General features: G+C 45.7%; 2 protein-coding genes and 2 long non-coding RNA genes across 15 annotated transcripts in view; 2 read left to right on the plus strand and 2 right to left on the minus strand.

Annotated features, from left to right (window-relative positions):
* MFAP5 (microfibril associated protein 5) overlaps nt 1-4540 on the plus strand; it is a 40862-nt gene extending 36322 nt beyond the window's left edge. For all 5 annotated transcript variants that reach the window (XM_081894880.1, XM_081894881.1, XM_081894882.1 and 2 more), the window contains one exon: nt 275-4540. In XM_081894880.1, coding sequence (XP_081751006.1) covers nt 275-396 — 122 coding nt within the window. In that variant the 3' untranslated portion in view covers nt 397-4540. The remainder of the gene's footprint in view (nt 1-274) is intronic.
* The window catches only part of LOC309360337, a 30422-nt gene that overhangs the window by 1664 nt on the left and 7658 nt on the right, over nt 1-21100 (minus strand). For 3 of the 8 annotated variants that reach the window (XR_014164002.1, XR_014164003.1, XR_014164006.1), the window contains exons 3-5: nt 19144-20054; nt 16501-16560; nt 5144-7488 (exon numbers count right to left, since the gene is read on the minus strand). This is a non-coding gene — a long non-coding RNA (uncharacterized lncRNA). Of the gene's footprint in view, nt 1-5143; nt 7489-8081; nt 8271-16500; nt 16561-19143; nt 20055-21100 lie in introns of those variants that run through there. The other 5 variants (XR_014164005.1, XR_014164007.1, XR_014164004.1 and 2 more) reach the window with 5 other exon arrangements.
* On the plus strand, nt 10140-19147 carry AICDA (activation induced cytidine deaminase). Its single transcript, XM_081894898.1, has 4 exons — nt 10140-10577; nt 16425-16572; nt 18121-18391; nt 18845-19147. Exons 1-4 carry the CDS (start codon nt 10570-10572, stop codon nt 18979-18981), a joined length of 564 nt encoding a protein of 187 aa, XP_081751024.1. The 5' UTR covers nt 10140-10569; the 3' UTR covers nt 18982-19147.
* Nucleotides 11295-15858, minus strand: LOC309360480. Its single transcript, XR_014164190.1, has 2 exons — nt 14490-15858; nt 11295-11459 (listed from the first exon to the last, which is right to left on the minus strand). It is a non-coding gene; the product is annotated as an uncharacterized lncRNA (long non-coding RNA).

A 21100-nucleotide genomic window follows, 5' to 3' on the forward strand; every position in this document is an offset into this window, starting at 1 on the left:
TTCTCAGTGGCCACAATTTGAAGAGTCTGAATGGGGGCCATTCTATTTCACAATGCTGCTGATGCTCCCCCCACCTTTAAGTAAAACTGCTTCAGGAGGAGAAAATAGGGAGAGAGAGGTGTCAGAATCTTTCCCTGCAACCTTCCCCCCCCCCCCCCGATGTGCTGTTAACCACTAACTATAACGTAACCCACGTGTGCATACGGCCGGGTTGTAAATTATGTGGCATGGGTAACCCACTCTTGAGCTCCTCCTCTCTCTCGTCTGTCTCTAGAGGAGATCTGCCGCCAGATGGCTGGCCTGCCACCACGCCGCCTCCGCCGCTCGGGTCGCCCTCGAGGACCACCCTGCCGGCGGGCTCAGCGCCAACGACAGAATGCTGTTGATGCTCAGTGACCAACAAACTGCAGGCATGATAAAAAGGAGGAGGAGATGAAATCACGGCGAACCCAGACAGTCTACAACCCAGCATAAGTTTGCCTTCTTCCCCCAACTTCCTGCCTTGGGAGGTGCTCCAGGCCAGGGACTTTCCAAGCCCACATGTCACAGGTGGCAACTGATGACACCTTTGAAATGTGATACCAAGACCCTCGTATGCTCATGCTTTTGTGTTATTCTTGCCCCAAGCTGCTTATAAAAGCTCTGTTCACACCTGCCTTAATATATACAGATGTGTATACTCAGCCTGTGGGACAGTAGGATAATGTGCATCCTGCCCCAGAGCTTGGTGTCCCCTGAGCTGTGTGTACCTAGGACTGAGGTTAGCTCTCCTTGGGAGGTTGGAGGCACAACATGCCAACATCCAGGAGTTGCTCGACTTGATTTCTGCATTGCTCTTGCAGTGGGACGGAAGCTTCAGTCATTGGCACACACCACTTAAAGTTAAACCCCTGTAAAGAAAAATTGGTTATTAGCTCTCTCAGCCACCAGTCTTCCATAATGGAAATGAGACTAAGCCAGTGTAGGGCTGAGAGATTTGATTGCACATGCACATGACAGAGCTGCAGTGGAAGAGCAGGCGGAGAAATAAATTCTAGTCTATCTGCATGGCACTGATGGGTGGGCCCCCAAGCACCATGGATGCACCCATCCTTAGCTTGGTTCTAAGTATGGTTACATCACTGCAGAACATCAACAGCACCACCTCAGTGTCTCCACTTCGCTGCCTCTTTTTTCCACTTGTAGTGTACAACTTGGGTCCTGGGTGGTGGTTGCTCCTCAAAACAATTGACTAATGATCACCACACAACAACTTTGGTGGAAGAGACAAGAGGAGGGGGAGGGATGGAGACACGGTGGCTCAAATCTGGCCATAGTAGAGACACTGCAGGGACCACATTGCAAGGTCATGCACAAGCCCGTATTAGTGAAACCTTAAGCCAAGGTCTCAGAGAAGTATGAGCTTTTCAGTAGTACTGGATAGTTGCAGTGCCTGCTTATATTAACCATGGGCTGTCATTGCGGACACAGTGTAGCTGGAAACAGAGTTGATTGCATGAGAGCTCAAGGTGGCATCATTGCCCATGGTGTATGTGCTCATTTTGTTTGCCCATTGTTGCCTTTGGCCAAAACTACAAGAGAGATAATTTGGGGGCAGCAACAGTGAGTCTACACACCATGAATAATGATGCCTTTACCAAAGAGATATTGAGACTCTCTTATCCTGAGTCCATCTACTCTGGTTGGCAGCGGTTAAATGGTACCTTCTGCTGGTGACGGATGTGCTCTATCACTGAACTGTGTAGCCCCTCTCTCAGCTTTTGAGATATTTGAAAAAGCAATTCTTGTCTCCAGCTACCGTATGTCCCAAAGGGAAGCTGTTAATTTACTTCTGTGGTACCTTTGCTAGAGCCCTTCATCTCCTGCATATAGTAAACACCTCCACATGTTCTGGTTTCTATTTTTTTTAAAGAGAAATTGCATAGCAACCTTTCAACATTATTTAACTTAACTCTTTTTACTTAGTAACTCAGCCGCCTGCCCCATCCTTTACAGCTTCTCCTCTTCACTGCTCTTTATAAGTCCTTATTGCAAGATGGATCAAAATGATCCAGGCTGCCATCTGGTGCTAGTCCATATGCTGAAGTGAATTCCTTTGGCAACACTGATGCCAACAGAACAATGGTATAAATATTTCTTGCTGGCTTTGTAATTACATAACACTTTTGTGATCCAGTGCTGTCCATCAAACTGAACGCAACAGGCAAGGCACTAGGTTGAAGTCTTAGGTAAAGGAATGTAAAAGTATGTCTAGATCAGTGAATAGTGGACAGGATATCTGGTGTCCAAGTGGCTAGAGGCACAATAGCCCATGGTGTTTTCTACTGGCAAGCCCCAGTAAAACAGTGAATGGGAACTGTCAGGCCTGACCCCATATTTTTGGGGTGTCTTTGGCAGTTTGCTGGGCTTTCCTTACACAGCTGCAATAATTCTGGAATGTTGCTTTTTAATTTGTCCAGTTCAGAAATAGAGGGGTAAGGGGAAATACTGTTCTGTTGAAAGAAAAGTAGGTGTGGCAGAGGGAAGCCAGCGACAACATTCTTGCCCCATGGAAATATGGCACAGATAAAACAGTGAGAGAAGTGTTTCCAACAGGTAATTCTGACATGAGGTAGCCACCTGGAATTGCCATTTTTGATGCAGTCACTGGTCTTGTCAGTGCTCTGACATGTGCCAGAGTTATGCATCTTACTCATCACCTAATTGCTCAGTCCACACCTTCACCATCTTCCACAAGGGAATGAGCTGCAAACTTGGCATGTGGCATGACAAAAAGTTAGTTATTATTCATGCCGGCTACCGTTTGTGTAGATTGTGTGAACTGAAGCTCCCATACATTTGCAGGGAAGAAATCCCCTGTTGAAAAGGGGTATTATTAAGGAGTTTGACAAGTTCACATGTTACTTGATCTCTCTCAGCGCTTAATGGAATGTGTGATTGGTTTTTGCTGACATGTATTCTTTATGTTGTCATCGGGCGACAGGAAAGTTCTGTGTGTTGTTGTTCATTTTATGCATGCAAACCATCGCTAGAAGCTGTAGCCAGTGAAGGATCAACATTTATATGTGAAACAGCCAAGGAGCAAGTAGTAGGGGAAGAGAGCTGAAAAGAATGCCAATATATTGTACATCTGGCAAAATATACATCAGGAGGCTTAGCTTGGTCAGAATCGAGTATACGCTTCCAGAGTTACATTACTTCTCGTAAATGAGCCACCATAGCCACTAGAGGGCTGTGAAAATTTGTGTCCTGGGCTTTTAAGACTCATCTACCCATGTACTATCTGAAACCAAAGGGGCACATTGCTTGCCAGATGTGAATTCTCCCCCCCAGCTCTCTTACCCCCCACTAAATGGTGGGTAACCTGCAGCCCTCGTGATGTTGTTGGATCAGCTCCTGTCAGGCAAAGCCAAAATGGCCAATGATCAGGATTGGTTCTAGACTTTGGGGAATCCTTTGCATGGTGCTATTCAAGGGCCCTGTCAGTTAGGGCTGGGCTGGGCAGTTGCTGCTGTTGCTGCTTTCACAATGGCAGCACCATTCACTGTTCTCCACCAGATCCTTGGATATGCTTCACTGGTGCTTCTGAATGGGAGCTGAGCTCAACTTCCATCTGTGATGGCCAACCGCCATCTTAACTCACTCAAAATGCAACGCCCTGGTCCACAGATCTGTGAAACCAATTCACTTAATGGAGCTGTGGGTTGGGGCCTCCTAGTTCAGGTAACCTAAAATGGCAGGTGACCATGGCAGATGGGAGCGGAGCATGGCTCCTACTCAAAACGCCACCATTGCCTGCTATTGCAAAGCCTCTGGGGCGCCATCAAGGAGGGTGGGGAGTGAGGGCAAGACTGAGCTGGGCATGTGAGGGGCCCATTCAAGCCCTTAAGGCATTCAGCCAGTGTTGGATCTGGCCAAGTGCTTGTGCCAAGCCTGCTAATAGTCAGGGATATTGAGAGCTGTAGTCCAAAAATCTCTGGAAGACCACAGTCTCCTCAGCCCTGCTGTAGATACTATATGGTACACAAATTCTTCAGTAGAGTTGGTGACTTTGTTTTTAAGTGGCCCTTGTCTTAAGCCTCTAGCAGTGGCTGGATGGGCAGAAATTAAGTTGGTGAAATTTTCCCCATCACTTTATATCTGTGTCTGTAAAAAGGCACAGTAACAAGAAAGAAGTACGATTTGTCTTTATAGAGAATAACTGCCTGATTTTATTTTTTTAAAAAAAGGGATGGCCTTACTGTGGGAAGTTGATATGCATCAGTTGTTAGAAGGCACATATATAATAGATCTAAATCTGTTCTGAATACCAAATGCAAATGTAAACATATATGAATGTATTCCATACTTATTGTACAACATATAAATATATAAAACACATTCACAAATTTTGAAAGAATGCAAATTATTTCTTATGCTGCTTCACTGCTGTATTTTATGCGGGGTCAAGGAATCGAATTTCTAGGAAAAAAGCACTACATAAACAGAATTTATATTTTATGGAATGCAAACATATTAAAAGACAACTTGTTTTCCTATTGATCCTTGTACCTGTGCATGTTATGCTTCTGTCTTTAATGTGTGTGTGTGTGTATCAGCGGGATCTGCTAAACAACTCTACTTTCTTACCAGAAACAATAATGCAGTCGCACACGTCAGCCAACGTGGCAACCACAATGTGGAGCCACAGCCTAGACACAAGTCTTCCTCCCCAATGGCTGTATGTCACCCTCTTCCCAGTGACTTGTTCACACTTTGTATTAGTATATACTTTATCCACCTCAAGGGGCCTTTAAAGTATAAATGTGGGGTACACATTTTTTAGAATAAACAGAATAAATGATCCTTAAATAGGTATTTGCCATTATAAGATAAATTGATTTCCTGTAGCTCTGTTATTCCTGCCAACCTAGCAGTTCGAAAGCACATCAAAGTGCAAGTAGATAAATAGGTACCGCTCCGGCGGGAAGGTAAACAGTGTTTCCGTGCGCTGCTCTGGTTCGCCAGAAGTGGCTCAGTCATGCTGGCCGCATGACCCGGAAGCTGTACGCCGGCTCCCTTGGCCAGTAAAGCGAGATGAGCACCGCAACCCCAGAGTCGGCCACGACTGGACCTAATGGTCAGTGGTCCCTTTACCTTTACTTTAGCTCTGTTATGGATTGCTGGGACCTATACCTGACAAATTACCCTGTTCCTCCCAGTTTTTGTCCTTTGTTTGGGACAAGCACTTGCAAAGTATTTAGCAGATTGGAGTGTTTTTTCTTGCCTCCAGAGTGTTCTAATCTGCTCTTAATGGCCGCAGCTAGAGGAGAGTGTTGCTAATTCCACCCAAAATCTCAGTGGCTTGGATCAAGACTGTGGACCAACACCACCCCTGCCACACTCTCTGTGTTCTGAAACCAGCATTTTTTTGTCTTGCACAGGGTTTATGCAGCAAAGTAAGCCTACCATCTTAAGGGGTTTCTGCCCTGATTGTGTGCCACAAGACAGCAGATCTGATCCATCCTAGGGTACAATAATCCACTGAGTTGTTCTCCTGCACAAGCCTCACCTCAATAATTGAGACCTGTAGAAGAGTTCTATAGTGTTAAATTCCAAAGGAGGAGATGTATGAGATCCATACAGAACTGCTTTACGCCAAGTCAGATTTAGGGCCAGTCTACACTAAAGAGTTATTCCTGCTGCTTGAGATCCTTCATTTGTAATTGTCAGTGATAGGACTTAGGACCAGAGACCTTTGTTATGCAACAATGTGTACCTCTGATCTATGCCCCCCTACATGGGAATCTAAAAATCACGCTACTCTGCTTGCAAGTGAATGATTCTTCATTGAATCTTGATTGTTTCCCCTGCATTTCTCTTACACCAAATAGTGATGCAGCAATCTGCATCTGGGGGAGCACATGGTTTTAGCCATCTGCTGGTGAAGATGAACAGGACGATTGCTGCTGCAGACAGCATCCTGCCCAAACCACATCCTCCTCACCACCTGTGCAGCAAGAACGTGTGAACTTCAGCTGCTCCTGCTCGGCCAGCCTCAGTGGGTGAACCTCATCAAAGGGCCCAACACACTTATAGTGACTAATAAACACCACAATTTGACAACACAAATCTCTGTGCTTAGGAGGGCTGAGAGGAAAGGAAGTGACTAGGGAGGTGGGGCAGCCCCCCCCCCACATTTTTTTCTGTCCCCCTAATTTTCCCCACAAACAAATCAACAAGAAAATACTTGTTTAAAGATCCTTTAGTCATGCATACATTTTCAGAGGCTGAGCAAGCCGTTATTTGCCTGCAGCCTCTTCCAAGAAGCAGGAGAGGGAGGGAGAAAGCAAAAGCTGCTGGGAGGCCGCTAAGTCTCACCAATGGCAACTTGAGCTCAGGGCTCAGGTTAACCCTTTCATGCATGCCAGTCAGTAATTTCATATTACAATAGACGTATCCAAGAATGGGAATCTTGCCCCACTCTTAGCAACACAGTGCACCTACACACTCTCTTTCCCACTCTCTTTCTCCCTACTGAGCTATTCCTTGTTGATCAGAACAGGAAAGGAGCTCATTTCGCAGCTCAACAGCTCATGGGTCACTTTAAACCAGGCAGGGCTTACCCTGCTCTGAAGTGGAGACTTCCTCAATGCACAGTGGTAATGATGGCGGTAAGCCTTGGGCAGCGCTGACCCTACTACTTGGCAAAGTGAGGGAGCTGCCTCAGGTGGCAAATGCTGAAGGGTTGCAGGAAATGTTGGCAGAGCTGTGTGTATTAGATGCTCTGCCTTACAAAAGCTTGCATGCAGCCTTCTGGTGTGATGGAGGATGCTGCTGAATCACCAGTGTTGAAGGAGGATTCAGCAGTTTCTGGTACGCGAAACTGGGAGGGGTCTCATCTTGTCCTTTGCTTCAGGCAGCAAAATGTTTTGGGCCAGCTCTGGCCTTGGGTAATGGCCCTTGGTATGAAAAACGGTCCCTGTTTGCAAGTGTTGTAAACAGGCTAAATTGAGTGGTGGGAACAGACTGAGATGTACCATGACTACAACGGGAGGATTCTGAAGCAGGTGATGAAAGGAAAGTGGGGATTGAACTATGTGTGGATTAAACTACCAAACACAAAATACATCTAGCGTTCAAGTGGCTCATGCACAGAAATGTATGGATGTCACTTTAAAGAACACAAAAGAAATGTGGAGGAAATAAGACCCCTGCTTTTGTAAAGGGCTTTGCACCAAATTTTATACATAGTCATACTAATGTATATTTTGTATCTCTGCCTGTTGCAGAGAGCACATTGCCCACCCCATCCTTTTGATTGCAAATTGTTTTAACTGATTTTAATGTAATTTTTTCTAAATACTTTTGGACTGGCTGGCTTGCTTGTTTTTATTCTGCTGGTGGTTTTGCCATGGCATTGTTTGAATTTGGGACATTATATACTTTCTCCTTCCTTTTCTTGGCAGTTGCAGGATTTGCTTTGGAGCCAAAACAGTGGGACTATAGCTTTGAAAAAGAAAAAGGGGGAAAGTATAGATTTAGACCAGAGTACACAAAGTGATAATTAGCTCACAAAGCAGAGGTTGCTACCACAGTTTCAGCTTTACATTTAGCAAGTGGAGAAAGTTCAGCAGTGAGGTTTTCACTTTAGGGGAAAAGGAAGTGGCTAAAGATTTTTTTTTATTTAAACCAACTGAAGCTGTTGGTGTGTAATTCAAATTGTGATTTCTGAGCAAGTAGGTGAGTGGAAAAATAAACAGTTATTTATATCTTACAAGCAGATCACACCACTTCCTGTTGATTAAACAGACTATCTGCCCTTCCAAGTGCTTTGGCTGAAATGTATTTCTGTTCTGTGACTGATTTTTGGCCAGGTTACTGCTGACTGAATCTTCAGTGAGAATGGATGGGTCAAGGGATTTTTAAAGGCAATGCCCATCAAATGCAAGCTTTCCTAATGCAGCCCTGGTTCACACATGCATGTATATCACTTGATTTCTCTACATTTGATTAGCAACCATGTGTTTGTGTGAACAGGCTTAATTGTCAAGCCCTGCATCTGAAGAAACATAAAGAAGTTATACATGAGGTATTCATACATTTAAGTTGTCCCTTGATGTTGCAGTTATCACATCCAAATGTGTGTCAGTCAGTGGCAAAGTCAATCAATGGGCTCAAGATCATTTTGCTTGCCATTTTTTGCATCTTCTCCAGTTCTGCAGTATCATTTTTGAGATGTGTATTAGGGATGATATTCTTGAGGAACATCATCGTAAAAGCTTCAGTATCTAGGACCAAACAGTCGTGGTGAAGGGGTTAGGAGAGCCGGTGTGCTTTGTTAGCAAGTATGACGTACAAACTAATCTAATGTCACATCGTGTGTGCTTTTGAAAAAACAAATAAATTGATGCAAAGGTCCTTATAGTTAAAGCTATGGTTTTCCCAGTAGTGATGTATGGAAGTGAGAGCTGGACCATAAAGAAGGCTGATTGCCGAAGAATTGATGCTTTTGAATTATGGTGCTGGAGGAGACTCTTGAGAGTCCCATGGACTGCAAGAAGATCAAACCTCTCTATTCTGAAGGAAATCAGCCCTGAGTGCTCACTGGAAGGACAGATCCTGAAGCTGAGGCTCCAGTACTTTGGCCACCTCATGAGAAGAGAAGACTCACTGGAAAAGACCCTGATGTTGGGAAAGATGGAGGGCGCAAGGAGAAGGGGACGACAGAGGACGAGATGGTTGGACCGTGTTCTCGAAGCTACCAGCATGAGTTTGACCAAACTGTGGGAGGCAGTGGAAGACAAAAGTGCCTGGCGTGCTCTGGTCCATGGGGTCACGAAGAGTCGGACACGACTAAACGACTAAACAACAACACCTCTTCTTCCCAAAGCTCAACTGATCAGTGGGGAGGGTACCTGGTGGTCAGGACAACTGTAAGATGAGGCAGCTGGCCAGCAGCATCCGGGATGGTGGCAGGGGTAAGGGAGGGGGCTCAGATGGCACACTTCTGAACTGGAGATAGAAAGCAAGGCCATGATCCATGGAGGCTATGCATACTGAGCAGAGGCTTGAGTAGTGCCCTGAGAATATACAAAACACAGTCAGGATAAGCACATTTCCCAGGCCTGCTGGAGATGATATTGGCCTGGCGTTGTGCACAAATGCAAACAGATTATGTGCACAGTCTCCACAAAGCCTGGTGAATGTGCACAACAGCCAGTTATTCTGCACATTAACTGTGCATTACTGTATAACCTTCACAACAAAATCATATGGTCTTGAGTGCTCAAAGAACTTCATACACATGAAATAAGTGCCCTCATAACAGTCCTATCATATAGGTAAGTGTAATGAAATGTCACATCGCAGAAGGGATAGCGGCTTGCCTGGCAGATTCCTGCAGAGGGACTTCTTGGTTGTCGGCTCAGCCTCCTAGCTACTGTGGCACCCTAACTCACATGCCTGCATGGATGCTTTTGTTTAGATTCCTGCATTGCAGGGCGTTGGACTAGATGATCCTTGGGATCCGTTCCAACTCTATGTGACATCTAGCAACTCTGAGCCAACAGCCTCTTCTGGAACTGTGGAGAAAGACAAAAAAAAATGTTGTTGTTGTTTAGTCGTTAAGTTGTGTCCGAGAATGGAGAATGGTGGTGCGTTGTTTCCTTTGCATGTTCTCCTGAAAACCAAAGGCCAGTTCCAAGGGGTGATACCAATTTGTGGATCACTTAATAAGAACATAGAATCATAGAATTGTAGACTTGGAAGGGACCCCAGGGGTGATCCAGTCCAACCCCCTACAACGAAGGAATCACAACTGAAGCATCCATTACATGCTTTACAGATGTACAGTGGTATCTCAGGTTAAGTACTTAATTCGTTCCAGAGGTCCGTTCTTAACCTGAAACTGTTCTTAACCTGAAGCACCACTTTAGCTAATGGGGGCCTCCCGCTGCTGCTGCGCTGCCGGAGCACAATTTCTGTTCTCATCCTGAAGAAGCAAAGTTCTTAACCCGAAGCAATATTTCTGGGTTAGTGGAATCTGTAACCTGAAGCGTATATCACCTGAAGCGTATGTAACCTGGGGTACCACTGTATACTGTTATTGGTTGCAGTGTATGTGTGGGAATGCAGGTTTTCACAATGTATTTTTTTTGGGGGGTGGCGGGGGGTCTCCAAGGAAATTTAAAGTACCAAAAAGGAAAAGAAAACCAGCTGAGCCATGGGTCAACTGAAAGCAAAACCTAGGCACACAAACTTTATTTTTTTGCTGGAACCAGTAACTATTTTTCTTACCTACCTACATTTTAATGTGATAATTGACAGATATATTTCTAAGGAGGGAGGAGGCTGAAGAAACTGGAGCCAATCAGAACCAAGCATCTTTTTTAGAATGGGGGCCCACAACTCCAGCGAACTGTGTAACTCCACCCCAGACAAAATGACTCCTAAGGGGAGTCGAGGGGGTTGGGAACACCCACCCAACGACACTTCTCATTTCTGTACCTCAGTCATAAGGCTATTCAGACGCACGGCGTAGCAGCTTGGTGACTCAAAGCGACTTCCCACATCAGCCCCAGCGCAGTCATGGACAGGTAAATGGGCAGCTTTTGCCCTAGTGCATAATTGCTACATCACTGAATTCATTGAGTATGAACTTGCTCTGTGTTTTATTCTCTTTTCCCCATCTGACTCAGCTCTCCAGATGACTTCTTCCCATATCTCTCAGTAACCAATATTCTGACGCTGTTGACTCTTTCTATCTCTCTCTTGCTCACACACGTTTTATCATTATTGTTTTCTACCCAGTAATTTTTCTGTTCTTTCTCTCTCTCTTTTTGCACATGGTTTGCTAAGACAATTTCCCCCCTTTAATTCAGTTTGTTCCATACACTCTTGAAAATAAGGGATATCATTATTATTTATTCTTCTTGACTTTCATGTCTGTAGTATATAATAACAGAAACAAAAGAAACAGACACTGCCCCAAGAAGCTTACAATCAACAATGATGGGTGCCACAGAGGGCAGGGCAATGAGTTTAACAGAGAACAATTATATACAGTTTCACATACTTAGGCTTTGGTTACAATGCCTTTTTGGGCAATTAAAATAATTAGACAAGTGGGGTGAGATTTCTGTGTAACTCAAAAGCTTATGTTTTCATGCATCAAAAAGTGTTGCTCCAATAAAGATTGCCAATACTTTGCATGTACGGGTGCTAACAGAACACCTGTCTAGCCTATAGATGAATGGACCTAATTGCAAATTTTCTGAATCTGCATTCATTCACACTAGCAAAGAGAAAGCATCATAATTAACAAATGCATCTTTTATTTTGGGATTAGCAAGAAAGCAGCTTTCTATAGATGAATGCGTCTAATTGCAGTTTCCAGATGTGAATGACTCATATCTATTTGTCAATTTATCATAATATCTTGGTCTCAGTTTTTGTCTCACAATGAAGCTCCTTTTCAGCTGATAAAAATTAAAAATGATTTTTTTTAACGAATTCAAAACTAAGACCTGATAGGTCTTAAATTATAGGTCTTCCAGTCCCTCTTGTGAGTGTGCACTTGTCCTGAGATGCACAATTCAGAATTTCAGAATATGCAATATTTCTGTTATTCATAAAACACTCCTCCTTCATCACGGAGGATCATAACGTGTATCAAGTTGTATTGTAGCATAACTTATATTAACTTGTACTGAGTACCTCCCCCTCCTCTGTTTCATTTCTTTAAATCAGATGCAAGTGTGTTAGCTACTTTAGGAGTATGTCCGCAGCAACCACAAAAAATCTCTCATTTTGTGCCATCTGCTGCTGAAAATAGTGTGAGATACTATTTGAGTTTTCACTTCACTCTGCGATCTGCCTCTAGTTTCTCAGCTCCCTCTCCGTCTTACCTCGGTATTACCCCAGCAAAGGGTTGAACATTTCCCTGGGTTAATCTGGGCAAATGGGAAAGCTAATAACTCATTAAAGAATTAGAAGACTTTATCAGATTCATCTGGAAAAAAATGTCTCATGACATGCCTTTCCCTACCCCTCTTTGGAGTAGTTTGTGAACTCCCATTTCCAGAAGAGTGGAAACTTTGGGGCACATGACAGCCAAATATAAGCCCTTTCAAGTCCCCATGTATTACAGTAAGTGACTAATACGCAGTAAGTGCTTAAGTCTCGCCCCTTGGATTGAGACGGGTGTGAAAGTGCTTATTAACCTTGGCTGCCACATTTCCCTGGTTTCTGCTCTGGAAATCAGAGGTTGCAATCTACTTCCATTGAGCCAGTGGGTTGCTGTGGCAAGAGCATTGCTTGGGAATTAAAGCCCACGTTCAAATCTTTTCTTGGCAATGAGACTCGAGGGGCCACTTGGGCAGTTTATTATTTCCTCATCCTAACCTACCGTATTTTTCGCTCCATAAGACGCACCTGACCATAAGACGCACCTAGTTTTTAGTGGGGGATTGCAAGAAATAAAATATTCTTTAAAGGGAGCGCTGTATGCATTCTGCTCAGCGCTCCCGTTCACGAGAGCCGTGTGGAGCGTGTGTGCAGTGCTTGCAGGCTTTTCCCCGGGGAGGGAGGGCGAAGGGCAGTCTGTCACTGATGGGTTGCCCTTCTCCCTCCTTGGGGAAAATCCCCCAAGAGCCGCACACATGCTCCACGCGGCTCTTTAAAGGGAGTGCGGCTCTTGGGGGCGTTTCCCCGAGGAGGGAGAAAGTACTGATGGGCTGCCCTTCTCCCTCCTCGGGGAAAAGCCCCCAAGAGATGCACACACGCTTCGCGCGGCTCTTTAAAGGAAGCACTGAGCAGAGCCTCCTGCCTGCATTTGCTCCATAAGACGCACACACATTTCCCCTTACTTTTTAGGAGGGGAAAAGTGCATCTTATGGAGCGAAAAATACGGTACTTCACAGGGCTGCCATGATGCAAAATAGGCTGGTGCTGATAAGACAGGATTATAGTTGCAAGGAACTCTTGCCTCCCAAAGCCAGTCCCATTTTAACATGCAATCCGCTTTTGAACTCCTACCCCAGGATTGGCTTTTCACATATAGCTATTTCTTGTTCTGGGACCAGATGTTTTTCAACGGGACACTAGGACTTGGAAGCAGTCCAAGTTCTTCTGCATACTACCAGACTGAGAGATCCAAATTGCTTTTAGGATGTGCACATACATAATGGGTCGACAAACGTAATGGGTGTGCACGTATTGAAAAAAGAAACTGCACTCAGCAAATTTTCTTATTCTTAAGTGGGCGTCTGCTTTTCCTCTCTGCTGTGCACAATGCGTTTGCCACATGTCCAGCTATCAGCTTTTCACCTCTCCCCCCACCCCATGCTACAGGGGGACTCTCAGCCATTTTTATTTGTAAAGTACTTCACGCACATTTATTCAATTAAAAGTACATTTGCCAGTACTTTAAAATGTTGGAAATCTGCCTAGGGAAAGGGAATGAAGGTTGGTTCATTTGATCATACAAACTGCAGCTTATCTGCGCTTTGCACAGCCAATCTCTGTTGAAAATACACAGAAATTCCATCTTGAAGAGAAAATTGTATGGTTTTTTTTTTGGGGGGGGAAGGTGTGTGCTTTGACAGTGGGGCCCACTATTCAAATGTTGCACATTATTATGCACCCTTAGAGTGTTTACAAGTAAGAATTACTCAGAAGAGGAGTCCTTCAAAGGAATCCGTCCCCCTGCGTTTCTGCATGGGCAAATGTTCTGCACATGCCTTCTGGTGCAAAGAAACAAGCCCAGAACAGTGACTCATACAGAAACACAACAGGAAGCCCCTTCTTAGGGTAGATACTTTCTTCTTTGCATTAGAAGTGATTAGATGATTCAATCACACTTGATGTAGCAAGCCTGGTGTGCCTGAATCTAATGAAGGTTGTTTGGAAGAAGGCAAGGCCGGAATTAAATTACATAGAGGTCTCCTCTATGGAAAGCTGCTTTGGTTCCACAAGGATGTTTCATCAGTGAATGAGTTTCTCATGGCACACTAGTTGTTATGCCAGAGCACTCTAGCCTGCTTTAACCTGGAGCAGAGGCTCGAGGGGGAAAGTGACGGCACCAATGGAAGTCTGGATGAGCCCTGGAAATGGACAGAGCTGAAATGGATAGCCTTCTGCAAATGAATGGTTCTAAGCTGTGTAAATGGATGGGGAGAAATGGGACAGGAGAAGCTGAAATGGACAAAGAGGAGGGAGGGAGGTATGCAATCCTGAAATATTTCAAAGTCTCTCCAACTTTTGATTTGAGCCCCATCCACTATGGGCCTGTGGCACCTGGCAGATTATTCCCAAGAAAATGTGATCCATGACAGAAAATAAAGCTTACCCACTCCTGGCCTATAATCTACTGGAAATTAGAACAGCAGCAAATAATGGATATAAATTAGCACAGGTGCTGTTGCCTATGGCCCAAACATGTCGCTCCATATAGGCAGGACAGCATCTTCCCACTGTAGCCCTGGGAATATAAGGCCAGATTCAACTACCCGGTTCCATTGTGGACGGGGTGGCGCTGTGGTCTAAATCACTGAGCCTTACGGGCATGCCGATCGGAAGGTTGGTGGTTTGAATCCGCGCGACGGGGCGAGCTCCCGTTGTTCTGTCCCAGCTTCTGCCAACTTAGCAGTTTGAAAACACACCAGTGCAAGTAGATAAATAGGTACCGCTGCGGTGGGAAGGTAAACAGCATTTCCGTGCACTCTGGCACTCGTCGTCGTCTCCTGTTGCACCAGAAGCGGTTTAGTCATGCTGGCCACATGACCCAGAAAGCTGTCTGTGTTCAAGCACCGGCTCCCTCAGCGTGACGCAAGATGAGTGCTGCACCCCACAGTCGCCTTTGACTGGACGTAACCATCTAGGGATCCTTTACCTTTTACCTTAATTTACCCAGTTCCAGTAGTGGAAGCCAACACTTCTGCTAGTGCAACAGGAATTCGCTCACAACTGCCCTCCCACACACCTCTGGAGTGTTGGGAAACCCCTCAGAACAATGCACAAGCCTGGGGACACAGGAAGAGGGGAGGTATTCGGAACATTCTCCTTAGTATGACGTTGACTCTCACCCATAGAACTGAAACCATCTGAAAGCACCTATAATCTCCTGCTTCATGGGCTTATGAAGTTGCCAATATGGCCCAGGTTGCTTGCCATTCTACAGTAAAATCTAGTTTGCTTTGAAGGTGAGACAGGACCCAGCCTCTCTGTTGGCATCGGGTCATTATATTGTGCTTGTATGAGCGCTCAAACTTATAAAGCCTGTGTTTCAGTCCACCCTCAGATCATCCATGCATGGAAACTAAAGTAGCTGGCTGAGCCCATACTGAGAGTGCAGAGAAAGGAGGTGATGGTGCGCTGGGATTATTTTTAACCCATTCGCTTCTGTTTTGCATTGCCTTTGGGGGTGTGAATGTTTCGCTTTGGTGAACACAGTTCTTCACACTCCTGCTCTGTACTTTGCACACTTGCTCCCACCCTGCTTTAGAGACATTATACAGTATAAAAAGAAGCCTGTGGCAGACATCATGGTATTTTATGTATTCTTATTCTTAAACTTAGTGGGGAATGATGGTGATAATAGCCTTTCACCCTTAGTCTACCTGAGAAGCTCAGCATGCAAAGAGGTTTCAGCATGGGTTTCACAAGCCACTCTTGAGTTCCTGTACTAATAATCTAGGAATTTTTACCACTTTGTAAAAAGTGCCTGTGCAACTTTTCCAAAGCACAAGAACCTGACCTTTGAAGAGTTTGTATGTAAACCACTGGTAACTTAACAAATGTGTGGTCTTTTTCCTATGCTGGGAGAACTGGGGAACCTTGGAAGGAACTTTTTAAAGGGCGCACATTAAGGTTTTACAGCCTATACAGTAGTACCTTGGGTTACATATGCTTCAGGTTACATACGCTTCAGGTTACATACGCTTCAGGTTACAGCTTCCAGGTCATGCGGCCAGCATGACTAAGCTGCTTCTGGCAAACCAGAGCAGCGCACGGAAACGCCGTTTACCTTCCCGCTGGAGCTGTACCTATTTATCTACTTGCACTTGGATGTGCTTTCGAACTGCTAGGTTGGCAGGAGCAGGGACTGAGCAACAGGAGCTCACCCCGTCGCAGGGATTCAAACCACCGACCTTCTGATCGGCAAGTCCTAGGCTCTGTGGTTTAACCCACACTGCCACCCGCGTCCCTTACCATTGTATTACCACGCTTTACATTGCTGCAAATTCTGTGACTTTAAATCTCTGCTGGGGTTCTCTCACCAAAGAGAACTTGCCCCAAACTTGAATCCTGGCATCCAGGAATTCTCATTTCTATATATTTTTCCTGAACCAATGGACTCCACTAAAGTTGCTCTCTGTTCAGATCACAGCTGTCCCCATTCATACTTGAATACATTCAAATTCAAAGTCTGTTTCCCTCCGCAGTGTCCTTCTGAAACAAAAGAAATTCCTCTACAACTTCAAGAACTTGCGCTGGGCCAAAGGCCGTCACGAAACATACCTTTGCTATGTGGTCAAACGGCGGAACAGTGCAACATCCTGCTCCCTGGACTTTGGATATCTGCGCAATAAGGTACAAAACACGAGTGAAGCTCATATCCATTAATACTTCCTTCTGCACCAATGAGCAATGGAATGCTCAGCATCTTATCCATATTTTAGCAATCAATTTCACTCTCAGATTAGATCCTAGCGGTGCAATTGCCACTTCTGCATATTCCCACACTGGTTCAGTACTGCTGGATTTGGAGAGATCACATTGGATAGCCTGACAATATGATTGCTTCCTATGCCAAGGTTGCCCAGCCTTCAAGAGGAGTGATTGTGGAATTAGCAGTAACCCTATTGTGGCATCTCAGTTCCAACATGACTAGAGTGACATAGGAACTGATGACACGGAAACAGCAACGGCACCACTAATGGAATACAAGACCTATATCTAAGACCCTTAGAAATCCATACAGCATTCCATTTGAACCGACGTATGGATTTGTCCCCACCTAAGAGCAAGCACCTCCACTACCCATTCTTCCATTTCCCCTCCAATCATCCCTAAACCTTCTAAACATCTTAATCTAATGGCCAGATAATACAAATAGCAGAACCAAATGGCAAAACTTTACCTATGCACTTTGAGACAGATCTGGAGAGCGGCTTGATTGCATGCTCCCCACAACCACCCTCCCTTCACATTGTAATTTGGGTTCTTTAGAAATGACTGCATGTAAAATAAAGACTTGAGGCTGGAGTACAAACAGGGTGGAGCTTGCGTACTGATCCCCACTGGCTCTCCATGTGTTCATTTTACACACATACAGAACGTCAGACAAGGCAGCCTTGTTTAGGGAAGTTTTAATGCTTGATATTTTATCGCTTTATGATGATGGATGATGATGATGTCGGGAGCCGCCCAGAGTGGCAGAAACCCAGGCAGATGGGTGGGGTATAAATAAATAAATAAATAAATTATTATTATTATTATTATTATTATTATTATTATTATTATACAGTGGTACCTTGGTTTTCCAACGTCTGTTGATGAACATTTTGGTTTTTGAATGCTGTAAACCCAGAAGTAAATGCTTCAGTTTTCAAACACGCCTCGGAAGTCGAACATGCCACGTGGCTTCTGCATGCAATCAATCTGTGTTCAGATAATCTCGGGAGCTGTCTTGCAACCAATTTGTTTTTGTGACTGACTGCGCCTTGGTTTTTGAATGTTTCAGAACTCAAACGGTCTTCCGGAACGCATTACGCTCGAAAACCGAAGTACCACTATATGCATAAAGCTCATCTAATCTTCTCTTTGATGTGCTTTTTACTTGTGTACTTTTGAGTTTCTGGGCAGGGTTTCTGGAAGGTATCATTCAAATACACAGGCAAAATGGTATCCTTGAGGGAAAACATTTGATTCTGCTAATTGTACAAACTAGTCCAAGCACTTACTTGTAGACTAACCAACTCAGTCCTGGAAACAGGGAACCTTCAGTAATGTCTTATGTTCTCTCACACCTTCACTTCTTGTCTCTCAGCACAAATGCTTTGTTTGACCATTCATTGTTTAACGGTATTATCTTGATCCTGCCTGCCTCCCCCCATTCCTTCTGCCTTGCTACTTCAGTCGGGTTGCCACGTTGAAGTTCTCTTCCTGCGTTACATCGCCACCTGGGACCTGGACCCCAGGCACTGCTATCGGATCACTTGGTTCACCTCATGGAGTCCGTGCTATGACTGCGCCCGGCATGTGGCCGACTTCTTGTATGCCTACCCTAACCTAAGCCTGCGCATCTTTGCTGCCCGCCTGTACTTCTGTGAGGAACGGAATGCCGAACCTGAGGGGCTGCGTCGTCTCCACCGGGCAGGAGCTCAGATTGCCATCATGACCTTCAAAGGTGAAACAGGGCGGAGGGATGGGTTTAGGTAAAGGTACCCCTGACCATTAGGTCCAGTCGCGGATGACTCTGGGGTTGCGGCGCTCATCTTGCTTTACTGGCCGAGGGAGCACAGTTTCTGGGTCATGTGGCCAGCATGACTAAGCCGCTTCTGGCAAACCAGAGCAGCGCACGGAAACGTTGTTTACCTTCCCGCCAGAGTGGTACCTATTTATCTACTTGCACTTTGACGTGCTTTCAAACTGCTAGGTTGACAGGAGAGGGACTGAGCAACGGGAGCTCACCCCGTTGCAGGTATTCAAACCGCCAACCTTCTGATCGGCAAGCCCTAGGCTCTGTGGTTTAGATCACAGTGCCACCTGCATCCCATTAGGGATGGGTTTAGGTGGTGGCAAAAGATCTGGAGGGGAAGTTGAGCAATGGAAAATGAACACCACGTCTCTCTTTTGTCAGATTACTTTTACTGCTGGAACACCTTTGTAGAAAACCGCAAGAAGACCTTCAAAGCTTGGGAAGGGCTTCATGAAAATTCTGTGCGTCTAACCAGAAGGCTCCGCCGTATCCTTTTGGTGAGAAGTATTTCCCTCTGAACCGAGGTTTTATACCCCTTTTCTTGTACCTCTTCCCCTCCTTCTTTGCTGCCCTTGTTTTTTCTCACCTGTCATTCTCTGCTTCCTTTAACTTGATTTTTCAGGATCCCTAGCCTCCATCTTTTTCTGCCCTTATCTTTGTTCATTCCTCATCAGCTTTACCTCTAACCTTTTGTTCTCCTTCTTCCTGTGCCTCCTGCAAACCTGACCATTCTCTTCTTTCTTTCACAGCCACTTTATGAGGTTGATGACTTGCGAGATGCTTTCCGAATCCTTGGACTCTGAAATGCTAAGGTAGTGGGCAATGGGGAGGGGAAATGGCATTTCAGCAACACTCCAGGAAGAATAGTCTTGAAATATTCAACTCCATGTCCCAGTTTTCCCTTCTCCGCTGTCATGAACACCTGCATCCTGAGAAAATGTCGGAATAAATGAGGAAGACATTCTGAGGTTACCTTCACTTGCACACTGGGGCTGTGCTCTGTTCTTTGTTTGGAGAAGCTAGAGATAGGCTTTCCAAGCCACAAGACCCTATTGATCGTTGCTTTTACTGGGGACAGCTAGACAAATGAACATCTTACAGAGATGGCACTTAGAGCTCGAGAGGCTTTAGCCAAACCACTTAGCAACTTCATCAATTTGGAGTTCAAAACCTTAGACCCAGCTTAAAATGTTCAGCCTCTACAGAAAGCACTAACGTCATTTGGAACAAAAGATAAAATATGAACCATAATGCCTCATACTCAGCAGCACACAGAACCTGTTAAGCATCTTGCCACACATGTTTTCAGCAGACACACACACTGGCACAGAATGGACTTGGAAACTATGATGCAGTCATTATACCCCACAAGCACTGTGTTGACATGCGATCAATTCATTATGAGGATAAATGATATGTAAATATATTTAGTATTTAACAATATTTGATCTATTGCCTGCTATGGTACTACTATTTAATAATTGATTTTGCTTATCTGTAGTTTAAATAAGATCAATTCTTCTTTCTTCCAAAGAGTTCTTCAGTATCTCATTACTGCAGATCCAGAAAAGGAAGTCCAGAATCTTGGCAACTGTGACATTTATTTGCTAAGCATTAATTCCTTTCAACGTAGCAGAGTAGCATGCTTATTCATGGATGTAAATAAAGACATTTTTATGTACACAGACCAGCCTTTTTTGCTATGGTAACTGTGTAAGAGAACAGGACAAGAGTTAAAATATTGGAACAAAATCTAGAGCTTAGGAGAGGGCAACCTTTAGCTTCTGGAAAGGGTGTTTCAGGAGCTGTTGCATTCTCTGCATCTCCCTCTCCACGCAGGTCCACCACCAGAGATGCTTCAGTGCAGTGGCGTAGCGTGGGGGGTGCAGGGGGTGCCAGCCGCACCGGGCGCAACATTTTGGGGGGCGCACTCGCAGCTCTCTGCCCCTACCTGGTTCACACACTCTCTCTCACAGTGCTGGCTGTGCGAATCCGAGCTGCCAGGTCGCCGCCCACTGTGCGGAGAGAGAGCGAGGGAGGGACTATCTGGGGGAGGGACAGTGCAGCAAGCTTCGGGCCACGCAGGGCTCTTCTGACGGCGCCGAGCCCTTCGCGGAGGCTGCGTCGCCCGTACTTCAGAAAGCGGTGCGTGAAGTTTCCCCGCAGCAGCCAGCCGGCCCCGGAGCACGTGCAGAGCGCCGATTCCCCCTGGGCGATCCCGGCCGGCAGTCCAGTCAGCGACAGCGCCGACACCGCGCTCCTTCCTCCCCACGAGCGCCCCGTCGAGGGAGGCTGGTCCTCCGAGCCAGGCACGGCCGAGCGCGCCTGCCCGCCTCCTCCCGGCCATCGGGGGAGGGACCCAGGACGGGGAGCCACCCCGGGCGGAGGCGGAGTCGCGCAGGGGAAAGGCCGCCCGCCATCTCCGCGGCCCTCTGCACATGCTTGAGGGCGCCGCGGCCTCACTCCTCCAACGAAAACCAGATCCAGGGAAGGAAGCCCCGCGCAGCTGAGAAAGAGGCTCCGCGAGCATGTGCAGAGCTTTCAAACTGCTAGGTTGGCAGGAGCAGGGACCGACCAACGGGAGCTCACCCTGTCGCGGGGATTCGAACCACTGACCCTCTGATCGGCAAGTCCTAG

This window comes from Podarcis melisellensis (genome assembly GCF_964234715.1).
Source record: "Podarcis melisellensis genome assembly, chromosome: 17".
Lineage (NCBI taxonomy): Eukaryota > Metazoa > Chordata > Lepidosauria > Squamata > Lacertidae > Podarcis > Podarcis melisellensis.